The sequence below is a fragment of the Salvia miltiorrhiza genome, chromosome 3 (genome assembly GCF_028751815.1).
Source record: "Salvia miltiorrhiza cultivar Shanhuang (shh) chromosome 3, IMPLAD_Smil_shh, whole genome shotgun sequence".
NCBI lineage: Eukaryota > Viridiplantae > Streptophyta > Magnoliopsida > Lamiales > Lamiaceae > Salvia > Salvia miltiorrhiza.
In genome coordinates, this window is record NC_080389.1 from 61,619,010 (window position 1) to 61,631,904 (window position 12,895).

Consider the following 12,895-nt stretch of genomic DNA (forward strand, 5'->3'; position numbering starts at 1 on the left):
TAAGTGTGTAGTTAATAAAGTATAAAAGTGATAAAGTAGGAGAGAACAAATAATAAAAGTGATAAAGTAGGAGAGATAAGAGTAATAATTATTACCTTATTTGGAAATGTGTCTAGATTCGTGGGGCGGTTCAAAAAGAAAAGCGTGTCAAGATTCGTGGGACGGAGGGAGTATTTAATGAGTTGAGAAGAGATTCTGAAAATTAGGAAAAGTGGTGATAGTTAGTGGAATTATTTTCAAAAGTGGTGGACTGGGTCTGAGTACATTAGTGGTAATGTGTGTAAATATGTGAAGATTATAAGTGTGATAATTAATGAAATGTCACGACCGGCCTTAATTAAGGATAATTAATCCGGGAAAACCATGACTGGGGAAGGGAAATTAAGAAGCGGGTTTAGAAAGGGGTGCATAAAAGAATACTCAAAGAGCTTGAATACGCGTGAAATATTCCTTAAAAAGGAAAAAGGCATAGTTCGCATAAAAAGGGTACTCAAAGAACTTGTATACGCGTTATATTCCTTAAAAAGGAAAAAGGCATCGTTAGGGGCTTGGCTAAAACATTATCAGAGTTTGCAACGGAAGGTGTAACTGAAATAATCAGTGTTTACAGCGGAATGCATAACTGAGATACATGTATGAAGACATGTATCCTTTCTGAGCCTACTTTAAGTTCGACAAAAACTCTACTCAGCAACAACACTTCATCGCCCATCACAGCTCAACCTGCACAAACATAAACATCGAAAGGCTAAGTACAAGAGTACTTAGTGGGCAGTTGCCAAGCATATAACATAACATCATTAACAATTTCACAACATCGCATAAGAGGCATAAGTTTCTTTCAAATCCTTTGCTCATTAAACATTTCCAAATTCATAAATAGCATGAGCGCATTCTTCATCATCAATAATCATAAACACGCATCGTGTCGTGGAGAAGGCCTTCCCCAACGAACACGGGCATCGCGCCGTGAAGGGGGCCTCCCTCAGCGGTCACGGCATCGTACTATTGAGGGAGGCCTCCCCCAATAGACGCTGTAACACTGGCATAATGTCATACTGGCATCGCGCCGCGAGAGAGGCCTCTCTCAGCGGACACGGGCATCGCGCCGTGAGGAAGGCCCTCCTCAACGGACACGGCATCGTACTGTTGAGGGAGGCCTCCCCCAACAGACGCAAGCATTAAACATAAGCATAAACTTATCAGCATAAAGCATTCAAGCGTAAATAAGCGTAATCAAGCGTAAATCATTTAGCGTAAAGCATAATAAAGCTTAACTCATTTAAGCGTAATAAAGCATACCACGCTTGAAGATCCAATTTGCATTTTAAAGCATAACACTTGCATAGCATTTTATTTACGCGTAAGAAATTGCCCACCTGATTGCAAAGTTTTGCTAAGGTACTCTAACTCCTTGTGTAGTTCTTACTCTCGCGCTTGACCTTAATCACGAGAATATAAAATAAGACATTGCCTCGAGAAAAATTCTTAATAAATGAGAAAGCGTAATGCATGAATCTGTTATGCATGTACTAATTTTCTGAGCGATAATCGGGAATTCTACTATTAATCCACATTAATAGATTTAACTAATTCTCGTATAACGTGGTCGAATAAAGCTGTGATTCTTCCTTCCTCATCGGAATATTCTAGTCGTGAAATAAATCTCGCCTTTGTACTCGTTCGAAATAAAAGAACTATCTCGGCTTTAATCGAGGTGTGACCTCGTAGAAATTATCGGGCTTTTCGATAGAAACATAATTACTAACGTAATCTCAAATAATTAATAGGCTCAAAAGAGAGTAGCCAATTAATTAAATAAAACGAGTAGCTTAACTCAAATAAATAATGGCAGCTCAAAATAATAATTTGGCCTTAACGGAAACAATATTATAAGCTCAATAATTAAGAGGCTCAATAAGGCAGCCTGATAATTAATTAAGTAGAGGTGGGCCTGAATAAATAGTACGAAAGCTCAATCGAAATAATTCATTGGCTTAAGTAATTAAATAAATCTTAGCCCAAATGAATAAATAATCTAATAGTTGGGCTCAAATAAATGAAGTATGCTAGGCCTGGTTGTAATTAATAATTCAGCCCAATTGAAATGAAATAATAAAGGCTCATCTGAATAAATAAATAAATAAAGCCCAACTGAATAAAATAACTGAGCTTGATTTAATGAAAATTCAGCCCGTTCCTAAACCAATTAAAGGTGGCCCAATCATAAAAATAAAACAAGGCCCAATTGGATATAATAACAAAGCCCAATAATCAATTAAGTGAAAGAGGCCCATTAAAAAGTTAGGCCCAACTGAATTAACATTTCAGTCCATAATTTAAAATTAGCCCAAGAATAGAATGAATTATTCTGAGCTTAAAATTAAATAAAACTCGGCCCAAATGATGAATTAAACTGGCCCAACGAAATATAATTGGGATTAGAATAATAGCCTATCGTAAAATAAGCATAAGCCCAATCTTTAAAATAATTCAAGCCCAATAGAAATAATTAGAAGAGCCAATTAAATAAAAGACTGGCCCAGTTCGAATTTAAATGAAAGCCCAATCAATTAAATTGGAAGCTCAATTCCTTTAGAATAAAACAAACCCAAACTCAAGTAATTCGGCCCAATTAATATAGATAAAGGCCCAATTCGAATTTAGATGTGAAGTCCAAGCCATTAAAAATTCAAGCCCGAAAATTAAAATATGAAAGCCCAAGCAAAAGAAATAAAATTAAGCCCGATCTTAAATTTTTCGGCCCAAACTTAAAAGAATTCGGCCCAAAAGAAAATAATTCACAAGCCCAAATAAAAAAAAATACAAAGGCCCAATAGAATGGCCCAATCCTTCACATGAAATCTCGGTTCTTTCTCTCTCATTTTCACGACTTCTGTTCCTCAATTCCTCCACCCAAATCAGCAACCTCTCTTCCCAAATCTCGCCAGCGCCGCTTCTCCTCCGGCGAGCGCCTCGCCCGGCTGAGGGAGCCACCTCTCGCCCGTTTTCTTCATCGTAGAGCCCTAATCGTCAAACCCAGGTCGCTGCTGCGGCCGCATCTTCGCCTGAAATCCGCCGGGCTGCTGTCGTTTGGGAGCCATCGCCGACTGGAGTTGCTGCTGCTCGGGCTCGGTACCGGTCAGCGGTCGTCGTCTGGGAGAGCGCCGTCGTCGATCGCTGCTGCTCCTTCGTTCGGAATCCGTAGAATCAGTCGGTCTCTCTCAACATCAGTCGAGCTTCAGTCGCCTTCTATGCTCCAACCGGCGTCGGCTGCCGCCGAGCTTAGGTCCGGCGTCGTTCAGCTTCCGCCAGTTCCGTCCGGCGTCTTCTTTCCTCTTGGTTTCACTGAGCAGAACCCTCAAAGAGATCTCTTGTTCTCTCTCGATTTCACGAATTGTGAAGTATCGAGGCGAGCTTTCTCGCCTGATTCCGCCGTCCCGATTTTGTAACCCGGCCAGAGGAAGTTCCTCTCCTCTCTGAGTCTCACACACACGATGCATAGGTGGTCTCCAAAACAAACAGAGTGAAAGTCCTAACTTCGCGCTTAAATCGGCGTCTCAGCCTCATCCTCTGCCTTCCTCCATCTCCGGCGAGTCAGACGCCGTCGACCACCGGTCTCACTTGCTGTCATTGATCTGATGCAGACGAGATAATCGATAGTTCGCCGTTTTTGTTCTCGGTGTTCGTCACGGCAGCAGGGGTTCGCCGTCCCCTTGGTTCGTCCGAACCGGCAGCCGGCACTATATCTTAAAGCTAAGTCTTTGTTCTATCTTCCTCTTCTTCTTTGTATAAGTCTGTATATAAACAATAGTTTGTGGTTTGAAGTTAAAGGGATCTGTTCTGTGTTCCTATTTTGATAAAGTTAGAGATTAAACTAGGAACTATGGTTTGCAAATGTCAAAAGCATTCTCATCATCTGACTCATGTGAAGAATTGTAATTACATAAATTGATTTCTGTATATTGAGCGTGTGACTTGCTGGATCTATAAGCATATATACCCGTTTACATCTCTATATTCCTACTCAAACATGTGTCTGATGGTATGATGAGAAGATAGCTGAATTGCATTGTGTAGTATTTACCTGAAATGCTTGGTGTCGGTGGTTGTCTGTTGCTATGAATTAAATGGGGAAAGGAACTGAAATTGCAAATATTGTTTTCTCAACAAATGCAGAAAGAACCAAGTATGGAATGAAGAAAACTTAGGCCAAGACTTACCTCTCGATACTTGGCAGTTGGCAGCAGGAACTTCATCTCCCTTTCTGGTGCTTGGTGTATGACATAAGGAATGAAGTAAGTGGAATGTTTGGTGGAGAAAAACAAATGTAATGGAGAAGTTGGTGGAGTGTAAGAGTAGGTGTAGTGGTGGGGAAGCAAATGGTGGTAAATTCAACCTTGTAAAATACTATACAATTTTCCCCAAGCTGGGAAGTAGACTGTATTCGTGAACTGTAATAAAATACTGGCTTCTATTCTCTATCATCCGTTATTGTATCTGTTTGATATTTTTTTCCTTGCCTGCTAACTTGATAAACTATAATATAACTTAAATTAAATCCGTAGATTTAATCTGCTTTGCTGTCGGAAATAAATCCTCGACTTCTAGTAGCATTAATAAAATATAACTGCTTCCGTTTCTCGATTAATAAATAACATGACTTTGCTAAGTCAGTTATAACTTGAAAATAATAATTATTGAATGGCTCAATAATCATCGTCGCGTTTTTCTCATACGTTATAAAAGTATAACGCTAAAATAATAACTCCGTTTCTGATATTAAAAAAATCAGGACCATAAACTGGATTCATTTATAATAATTTGCATTTACTAGATTTAATTATAAATAAAAGAGCGGGCTACTACATACTACCCCTCTTAACAAAAATTTCGTCCCGAAATTTGCATATCTTTGTTAAAACAGTTCGGGGTATTTCTCCTTCATCTTGTTTTCTAGTTCCCAATTGCTGAACCTCGTTGTCTGTTGGGGCATTGCGTGGAGTAGTGTCCCTTTTGACCACAATTGTAACAACCGTTAGTCCCAGCTCGACAAACACTCCTATGCATTTTACCGCAATTTGGGCAAGGTGAAATTCCTCTCTGACTTTGGCTACCCCCAGTTGACTCGAGGTTAGTCTGTGCCTCGTACCTTGGTTGAATAAACTGTTCGGCCCGTTCATATTCTTGCCATACTTGCTTATTAATCGGATTGATATTGTCTTCATTGTTGTCCCACTTGCGCTTCCCTTTGAGAGTATGTAAGGCTCCTGGTAAGTCGTTTGGCGTTGAGATCAATGGTGGGGCTGACTTGTCTGACGGCATTGCGGCTTCAATGTCAAGTGCCCTGTTCAGAGACTCCGTATATGAGAGTCCTCCGTGACTTGCTAGAGCCATCTTAATTTCGTACCGTAGACCGGCACAAAATTTCTCTGCCATCTTCTCATCTGTGTCCACTTGTTGGGGAGCAAACCTAGACAGGTTGCAGAATTCCTTGTCGTATTCAACCACAGATTTCTTTCCTTGCTTTAACTCGTAGAACTCAGCTTCTTTCTTCTTCCTATAGCTTTTCGGAATATATTTATCATATAATCCTGTCTTAAAATCTTCCCAAGTATAACTTGCCCATTGTTCAGGTGTCAGAATTTTTCGACGTGCTTCCCACCAGAAGTCAGCCGATCCTGTTAGCTGGAATGAGACGCAAGATAGGCGCTCCTCATCATTACAACGTAGAAAGTTGAAAATGCGTTCCATTGCACGCACCCAAATCTCAGCTTCAGCCGGTTCACTCGTTCCGTCAAACGTAGGTGGATTTTGCCTTAAAAAGAGTTCTTCGACTCTCCTAGTCGGAGGCGGAGGGGATGGGTTATGTCCTCGAGCATCTTGTGGTTCTTCGGGTACAGCGTTACGGTTTCTGCGATTGTTATTGTTTTTCGCAGGGCGTCCTCTCTTAGGCGGCATTCTGATAGCAAAGATGTGCCAATTAGTACACTCTAGCATAATCTAATACAAGCCTCAAAAGAATTCTTGTAAATGTCAACTTAATATAACTTGTAAACAAGTCATGACTCCAATGACATCATTGATCATTGATGTAGTAAGCTTTAAGGGTCCTTAGCATCTCATTTCCATGAGTCATATCAATTCTTAAGCATATAATATCACATCATCTAAACTGGATACTTAGGCATAAGTCATGGAGATTTATAGCGGCTATAATATCATGAGCTTAAAAATTATTCTATACGTATCACTTATCTTGCTTCCTTCACTATAGCCACCAAAAGATACAATTTAATTTCTTCTATGTTTGCTTCTATGTTCTGTAGTAGTGGTGATCTCATATCTTAATAGCTCTATGTTCATAGGGATTTATTCCATAGCATACTTAATCGTACTTGCGTAAATCATTTCCTTCAATCATAACATAGCTATTGACAGTTACTCACTTTGTTATTACGATAGTTCTCACTTTTTGTAAACATTAACTCAAAACTTGAAATAGCTTACCATTCTGCTTCGTTGAGTGTGATGCGATGAAGTGCTAAGCTTTGTCAATTGAATTCTAGACACTTTAGTAATCCATTCTAATTTTGGCTTAAATAAACTCTTAGGCTCAGAGCAAACGAACTGCTCTGATACCACTCTGTCACGACCGGCCTTAATTAAGGATAATTAATCCGGGAAAACCATGACTGGGGAAGGGAAATTAAGAAGCGGGTTTAGAAAGGGGTGCATAAAAGAATACTCAAAGAGCTTGAATACGCGTGAAATATTCCTTAAAAAGGAAAAAGGCATAGTTCGCATAAAAAGGGTACTCAAAGAACTTGTATACGCGTTATATTCCTTAAAAAGGAAAAAGGCATCGTTAGGGGCTTGGCTAAAACATTATCAGAGTTTGCAACGGAAGGTGTAACTGAAATAATCAGTGTTTACAGCGGAATGCATAACTGAGATACATGTATGAAGACATGTATCCTTTCTGAGCCTACTTTAAGTTCGACAAAAACTCTACTCAGCAACAACACTTCATCGCCCATCACAGCTCAACCTGCACAAACATAAACATCGAAAGGCTAAGTACAAGAGTACTTAGTGGGCAGTTGCCAAGCATATAACATAACATCATTAACAATTTCACAACATCGCATAAGAGGCATAAGTTTCTTTCAAATCCTTTGCTCATTAAACATTTCCAAATTCATAAATAGCATGAGCGCATTCTTCATCATCAATAATCATAAACACGCATCGTGTCGTGGAGAAGGCCTTCCCCAACGAACACGGGCATCGCGCCGTGAAGGGGGCCTCCCTCAGCGGTCACGGCATCGTACTATTGAGGGAGGCCTCCCCCAATAGACGCTGTAACACTGGCATAATGTCATACTGGCATCGCGCCGCGAGAGAGGCCTCTCTCAGCGGACACGGGCATCGCGCCGTGAGGAAGGCCCTCCTCAACGGACACGGCATCGTACTGTTGAGGGAGGCCTCCCCCAACAGACGCAAGCATTAAACATAAGCATAAACTTATCAGCATAAAGCATTCAAGCGTAAATAAGCGTAATCAAGCGTAAATCATTTAGCGTAAAGCATAATAAAGCTTAACTCATTTAAGCGTAATAAAGCATACCACGCTTGAAGATCCAATTTGCATTTTAAAGCATAACACTTGCATAGCATTTTATTTACGCGTAAGAAATTGCCCACCTGATTGCAAAGTTTTGCTAAGGTACTCTAACTCCTTGTGTAGTTCTTACTCTCGCGCTTGACCTTAATCACGAGAATATAAAATAAGACATTGCCTCGAGAAAAATTCTTAATAAATGAGAAAGCGTAATGCATGAATCTGTTATGCATGTACTAATTTTCTGAGCGATAATCGGGAATTCTACTATTAATCCACATTAATAGATTTAACTAATTCTCGTATAACGTGGTCGAATAAAGCTGTGATTCTTCCTTCCTCATCGGAATATTCTAGTCGTGAAATAAATCTCGCCTTTGTACTCGTTCGAAATAAAAGAACTATCTCGGCTTTAATCGAGGTGTGACCTCGTAGAAATTATCGGGCTTTTCGATAGAAACATAATTACTAACGTAATCTCAAATAATTAATAGGCTCAAAAGAGAGTAGCCAATTAATTAAATAAAACGAGTAGCTTAACTCAAATAAATAATGGCAGCTCAAAATAATAATTTGGCCTTAACGGAAACAATATTATAAGCTCAATAATTAAGAGGCTCAATAAGGCAGCCTGATAATTAATTAAGTAGAGGTGGGCCTGAATAAATAGTACGAAAGCTCAATCGAAATAATTCATTGGCTTAAGTAATTAAATAAATCTTAGCCCAAATGAATAAATAATCTAATAGTTGGGCTCAAATAAATGAAGTATGCTAGGCCTGGTTGTAATTAATAATTCAGCCCAATTGAAATGAAATAATAAAGGCTCATCTGAATAAATAAATAAATAAAGCCCAACTGAATAAAATAACTGAGCTTGATTTAATGAAAATTCAGCCCGTTCCTAAACCAATTAAAGGTGGCCCAATCATAAAAATAAAACAAGGCCCAATTGGATATAATAACAAAGCCCAATAATCAATTAAGTGAAAGAGGCCCATTAAAAAGTTAGGCCCAACTGAATTAACATTTCAGTCCATAATTTAAAATTAGCCCAAGAATAGAATGAATTATTCTGAGCTTAAAATTAAATAAAACTCGGCCCAAATGATGAATTAAACTGGCCCAACGAAATATAATTGGGATTAGAATAATAGCCTATCGTAAAATAAGCATAAGCCCAATCTTTAAAATAATTCAAGCCCAATAGAAATAATTAGAAGAGCCAATTAAATAAAAGACTGGCCCAGTTCGAATTTAAATGAAAGCCCAATCAATTAAATTGGAAGCTCAATTCCTTTAGAATAAAACAAACCCAAACTCAAGTAATTCGGCCCAATTAATATAGATAAAGGCCCAATTCGAATTTAGATGTGAAGCCCAAGCCATTAAAAATTCAAGCCCGAAAATTAAAATATGAAAGCCCAAGCAAAAGAAATAAAATTAAGCCCGATCTTAAATTTTTCGGCCCAAACTTAAAAGAATTCGGCCCAAAAGAAAATAATTCACAAGCCCAAATAAAAAAAAATACAAAGGCCCAATAGAATGGCCCAATCCTTCACATGAAATCTCGGTTCTTTCTCTCTCATTTTCACGACTTCTGTTCCTCAATTCCTCCACCCAAATCAGCAACCTCTCTTCCCAAATCTCGCCAGCGCCGCTTCTCCTCCGGCGAGCGCCTCGCCCGGCTGAGGGAGCCACCTCTCGCCCGTTTTCTTCATCGTAGAGCCCTAATCGTCAAACCCAGGTCGCTGCTGCGGCCGCATCTTCGCCTGAAATCCGCCGGGCTGCTGTCGTTTGGGAGCCATCGCCGACTGGAGTTGCTGCTGCTCGGGCTCGGTACCGGTCAGCGGTCGTCGTCTGGGAGAGCGCCGTCGTCGATCGCTGCTGCTCCTTCGTTCGGAATCCGTAGAATCAGTCGGTCTCTCTCAACATCAGTCGAGCTTCAGTCGCCTTCTATGCTCCAACCGGCGTCGGCTGCCGCCGAGCTTAGGTCCGGCGTCGTTCAGCTTCCGCCAGTTCCGTCCGGCGTCTTCTTTCCTCTTGGTTTCACTGAGCAGAACCCTCAAAGAGATCTCTTGTTCTCTCTCGATTTCACGAATTGTGAAGTATCGAGGCGAGCTTTCTCGCCTGATTCCGCCGTCCCGATTTTGTAACCCGGCCAGAGGAAGTTCCTCTCCTCTCTGAGTCTCACACACACGATGCATAGGTGGTCTCCAAAACAAACAGAGTGAAAGTCCTAACTTCGCGCTTAAATCGGCGTCTCAGCCTCATCCTCTGCCTTCCTCCATCTCCGGCGAGTCAGACGCCGTCGACCACCGGTCTCACTTGCTGTCATTGATCTGATGCAGACGAGATAATCGATAGTTCGCCGTTTTTGTTCTCGGTGTTCGTCACGGCAGCAGGGGTTCGCCGTCCCCTTGGTTCGTCCGAACCGGCAGCCGGCACTATATCTTAAAGCTAAGTCTTTGTTCTATCTTCCTCTTCTTCTTTGTATAAGTCTGTATATAAACAATAGTTTGTGGTTTGAAGTTAAAGGGATCTGTTCTGTGTTCCTATTTTGATAAAGTTAGAGATTAAACTAGGAACTATGGTTTGCAAATGTCAAAAGCATTCTCATCATCTGACTCATGTGAAGAATTGTAATTACATAAATTGATTTCTGTATATTGAGCGTGTGACTTGCTGGATCTATAAGCATATATACCCGTTTACATCTCTATATTCCTACTCAAACATGTGTCTGATGGTATGATGAGAAGATAGCTGAATTGCATTGTGTAGTATTTACCTGAAATGCTTGGTGTCGGTGGTTGTCTGTTGCTATGAATTAAATGGGGAAAGGAACTGAAATTGCAAATATTGTTTTCTCAACAAATGCAGAAAGAACCAAGTATGGAATGAAGAAAACTTAGGCCAAGACTTACCTCTCGATACTTGGCAGTTGGCAGCAGGAACTTCATCTCCCTTTCTGGTGCTTGGTGTATGACATAAGGAATGAAGTAAGTGGAATGTTTGGTGGAGAAAAACAAATGTAATGGAGAAGTTGGTGGAGTGTAAGAGTAGGTGTAGTGGTGGGGAAGCAAATGGTGGTAAATTCAACCTTGTAAAATACTATACAATTTTCCCCAAGCTGGGAAGTAGACTGTATTCGTGAACTGTAATAAAATACTGGCTTCTATTCTCTATCATCCGTTATTGTATCTGTTTGATATTTTTTTCCTTGCCTGCTAACTTGATAAACTATAATATAACTTAAATTAAATCCGTAGATTTAATCTGCTTTGCTGTCGGAAATAAATCCTCGACTTCTAGTAGCATTAATAAAATATAACTGCTTCCGTTTCTCGATTAATAAATAACATGACTTTGCTAAGTCAGTTATAACTTGAAAATAATAATTATTGAATGGCTCAATAATCATCGTCGCGTTTTTCTCATACGTTATAAAAGTATAACGCTAAAATAATAACTCCGTTTCTGATATTAAAAAAATCAGGACCATAAACTGGATTCATTTATAATAATTTGCATTTACTAGATTTAATTATAAATAAAAGAGCGGGCTACTACATGAAATTATTTTTAAAATTGATTAGGAAGATGTTTCGTGGACAGACGAAAGTGGAAGAATACGAAGATGTTTCGTGAATCAATTAAAATTAATTAATTTTTATTGAGACTTTAATTGCTATAATTAGTATTAAAATTGTTTAAATTCATGAAGAGATGCTTTGAGTTTAGGAAGTAGAAGAAAAGAATGAATTCTTAATTTTTTGTGTTAATCTTAATGTAACAACTTAATTAGAATATCTTATATTTTGAGTATCAAATATTATTGGAGTTATGGTATTTTAATATTTTTGTAACGTGCACGAGGGGTAATTAAAACTTAAATGTATGGTTAACTTCAATGGGTATTTATGGCTAGGAGAAACCGACATCTTTTTTTTAGAACCAACCGACATCCTTTATTTATTTGTATATATTCATGATCAAATTTGTATTTATGGTTTTTTCTCAAATTTTGTTTTTTGAATCAAAATACACGGATTTAGTATTTATCTAATTTCTTCCACAAATTCATTTTCCCACAAAATTGTTATTGACTTGTCTATCAAAGCTTCCAACCTGGTTAAATCAGTTGATGGTCAAAACGATCCATCTCTTACTTTTTTCTAAACGACATTTTTAAATGGAAAAAAAATATAAGTATAATTAATTCAATTTCATAGAAAACGACACCGTTTTTTACTTAAAAATACAACATTGTTTTGTCCGTAGCTCAATATATTGATATGTGTACGCCACGTAGACAGTAATATACCACGCACGTATATATCAGGTCAGTTTTAATTTGATCGTAATTGATACGAGCATTAAATTCTTATATTTAAATTTAAAAAAGTATTAAAAATTCACAAATTTACTCGTAAAAATTTATATTTTATTATTCTGCCTAAAAAGCTATTATAATACTCCCCCCGTCCCAACGAAAGTGGTGCGCTTCTTTTCGGCACGAGATTTAAATAGAATAAGATTGTAGTTAAAAGTGTGTGAGGCCCATTATTTGTAGTGTAAAATTATTATTAAAAAATGAATGCACCACTTTCGTTGGTACGGCTCAAAAAGGAATACACACCGCTTTCGTTGGGACGGGGGAGTATGATTTAAACTCGTAACATTTTACCTTTCTACCATACACAAACTCACCAACTACATATGCTAACTGGCCTGGGAATTTCGGGATCGGGTAATCGGGTACCCGATACCCGACCCGAAAAAATCGGGTATCGGGTACCCTATACCCGAAAAATTAGGGGTCGGGGTCGGGTTCGGGTAGTTAGGGTGTAAAAAAATCGGGTATCGGGTATACCCGATCGGGTATCGGGTATACCCGAAATACCCGATTTTAAATTATTGAATTAAATTTAATTTTTTAAGTTTGAATCAATTAAGTTTGAAACCCAAACGGCCAAACCCTATTCCCTGCCTCTAACTTCAGCCGAATCCGCCCCCATTCCCTGCCTCCCCGTCCCGCCTCCGGCCTCCCACCCAGCGGCGCGCCGGCGCCTCTCATCTGCCCGTCGTCGCCCTCCTACGCCACCACTCGGCCTCTCCCTGTTCCTGTTCCAGTTCCAGTCCCCGTCCCCGTCGAACCCACCCACAGCGGCGCGCCTCCCACTCCCCGTCGAACCCACCCACAGCCGACGTCGCAGTTAGCACTCCAGGCCTCCACCGGCCACCGCCCCGCCTCCGAGCTCGAACAGC

General features: G+C 39.6%; 2 protein-coding genes across 8 annotated transcripts in view; one reads left to right on the top strand and one right to left on the bottom strand.

The window, feature by feature from the left end:
* The window catches only part of LOC131015234 (probable glycosyltransferase At3g07620), a 1,181,237-nt gene that overhangs the window by 90,778 nt on the left and 1,077,564 nt on the right, over positions 1 to 12,895 (top strand). The window lies entirely within an intron of this gene.
* Positions 435 to 11,066, bottom strand: LOC131015283 (uncharacterized). 7 transcript variants are annotated; one of them, XR_009098486.1, is made up of 6 exons: positions 10,416 to 11,045; positions 7,708 to 7,770; positions 4,224 to 7,051; positions 4,088 to 4,143; positions 1,380 to 1,442; positions 435 to 723 (listed from the first exon to the last, which is right to left on the bottom strand). XR_009098486.1 is itself a non-coding variant. In XM_057943631.1 (4 exons), exon 4 carries the CDS (start codon positions 5,998 to 6,000, stop codon positions 4,957 to 4,959), a length of 1,044 nt encoding a protein of 347 aa, XP_057799614.1. In that variant the 5' UTR covers positions 6,001 to 7,051; positions 7,708 to 7,770; positions 10,416 to 10,471; positions 10,552 to 11,066; the 3' UTR covers positions 2,730 to 4,956. The 7 variants fall into 7 exon arrangements, 2 of the variants coding, with proteins under 2 accessions (XP_057799614.1, XP_057799613.1); XR_009098483.1 differs by having other exon boundaries at positions 4,088 to 7,051; XR_009098485.1 differs by lacking the exons at positions 435 to 723; positions 1,380 to 1,442 and adding an exon at positions 2,730 to 3,797.

Coding starts and splice junctions, on each gene's coding strand:
- LOC131015283 (XM_057943631.1), bottom strand. CDS start 6,000: ATGCTAGAGTGTACTAATTGGCACATCTTTGCTATCAGAATGCCGCCT.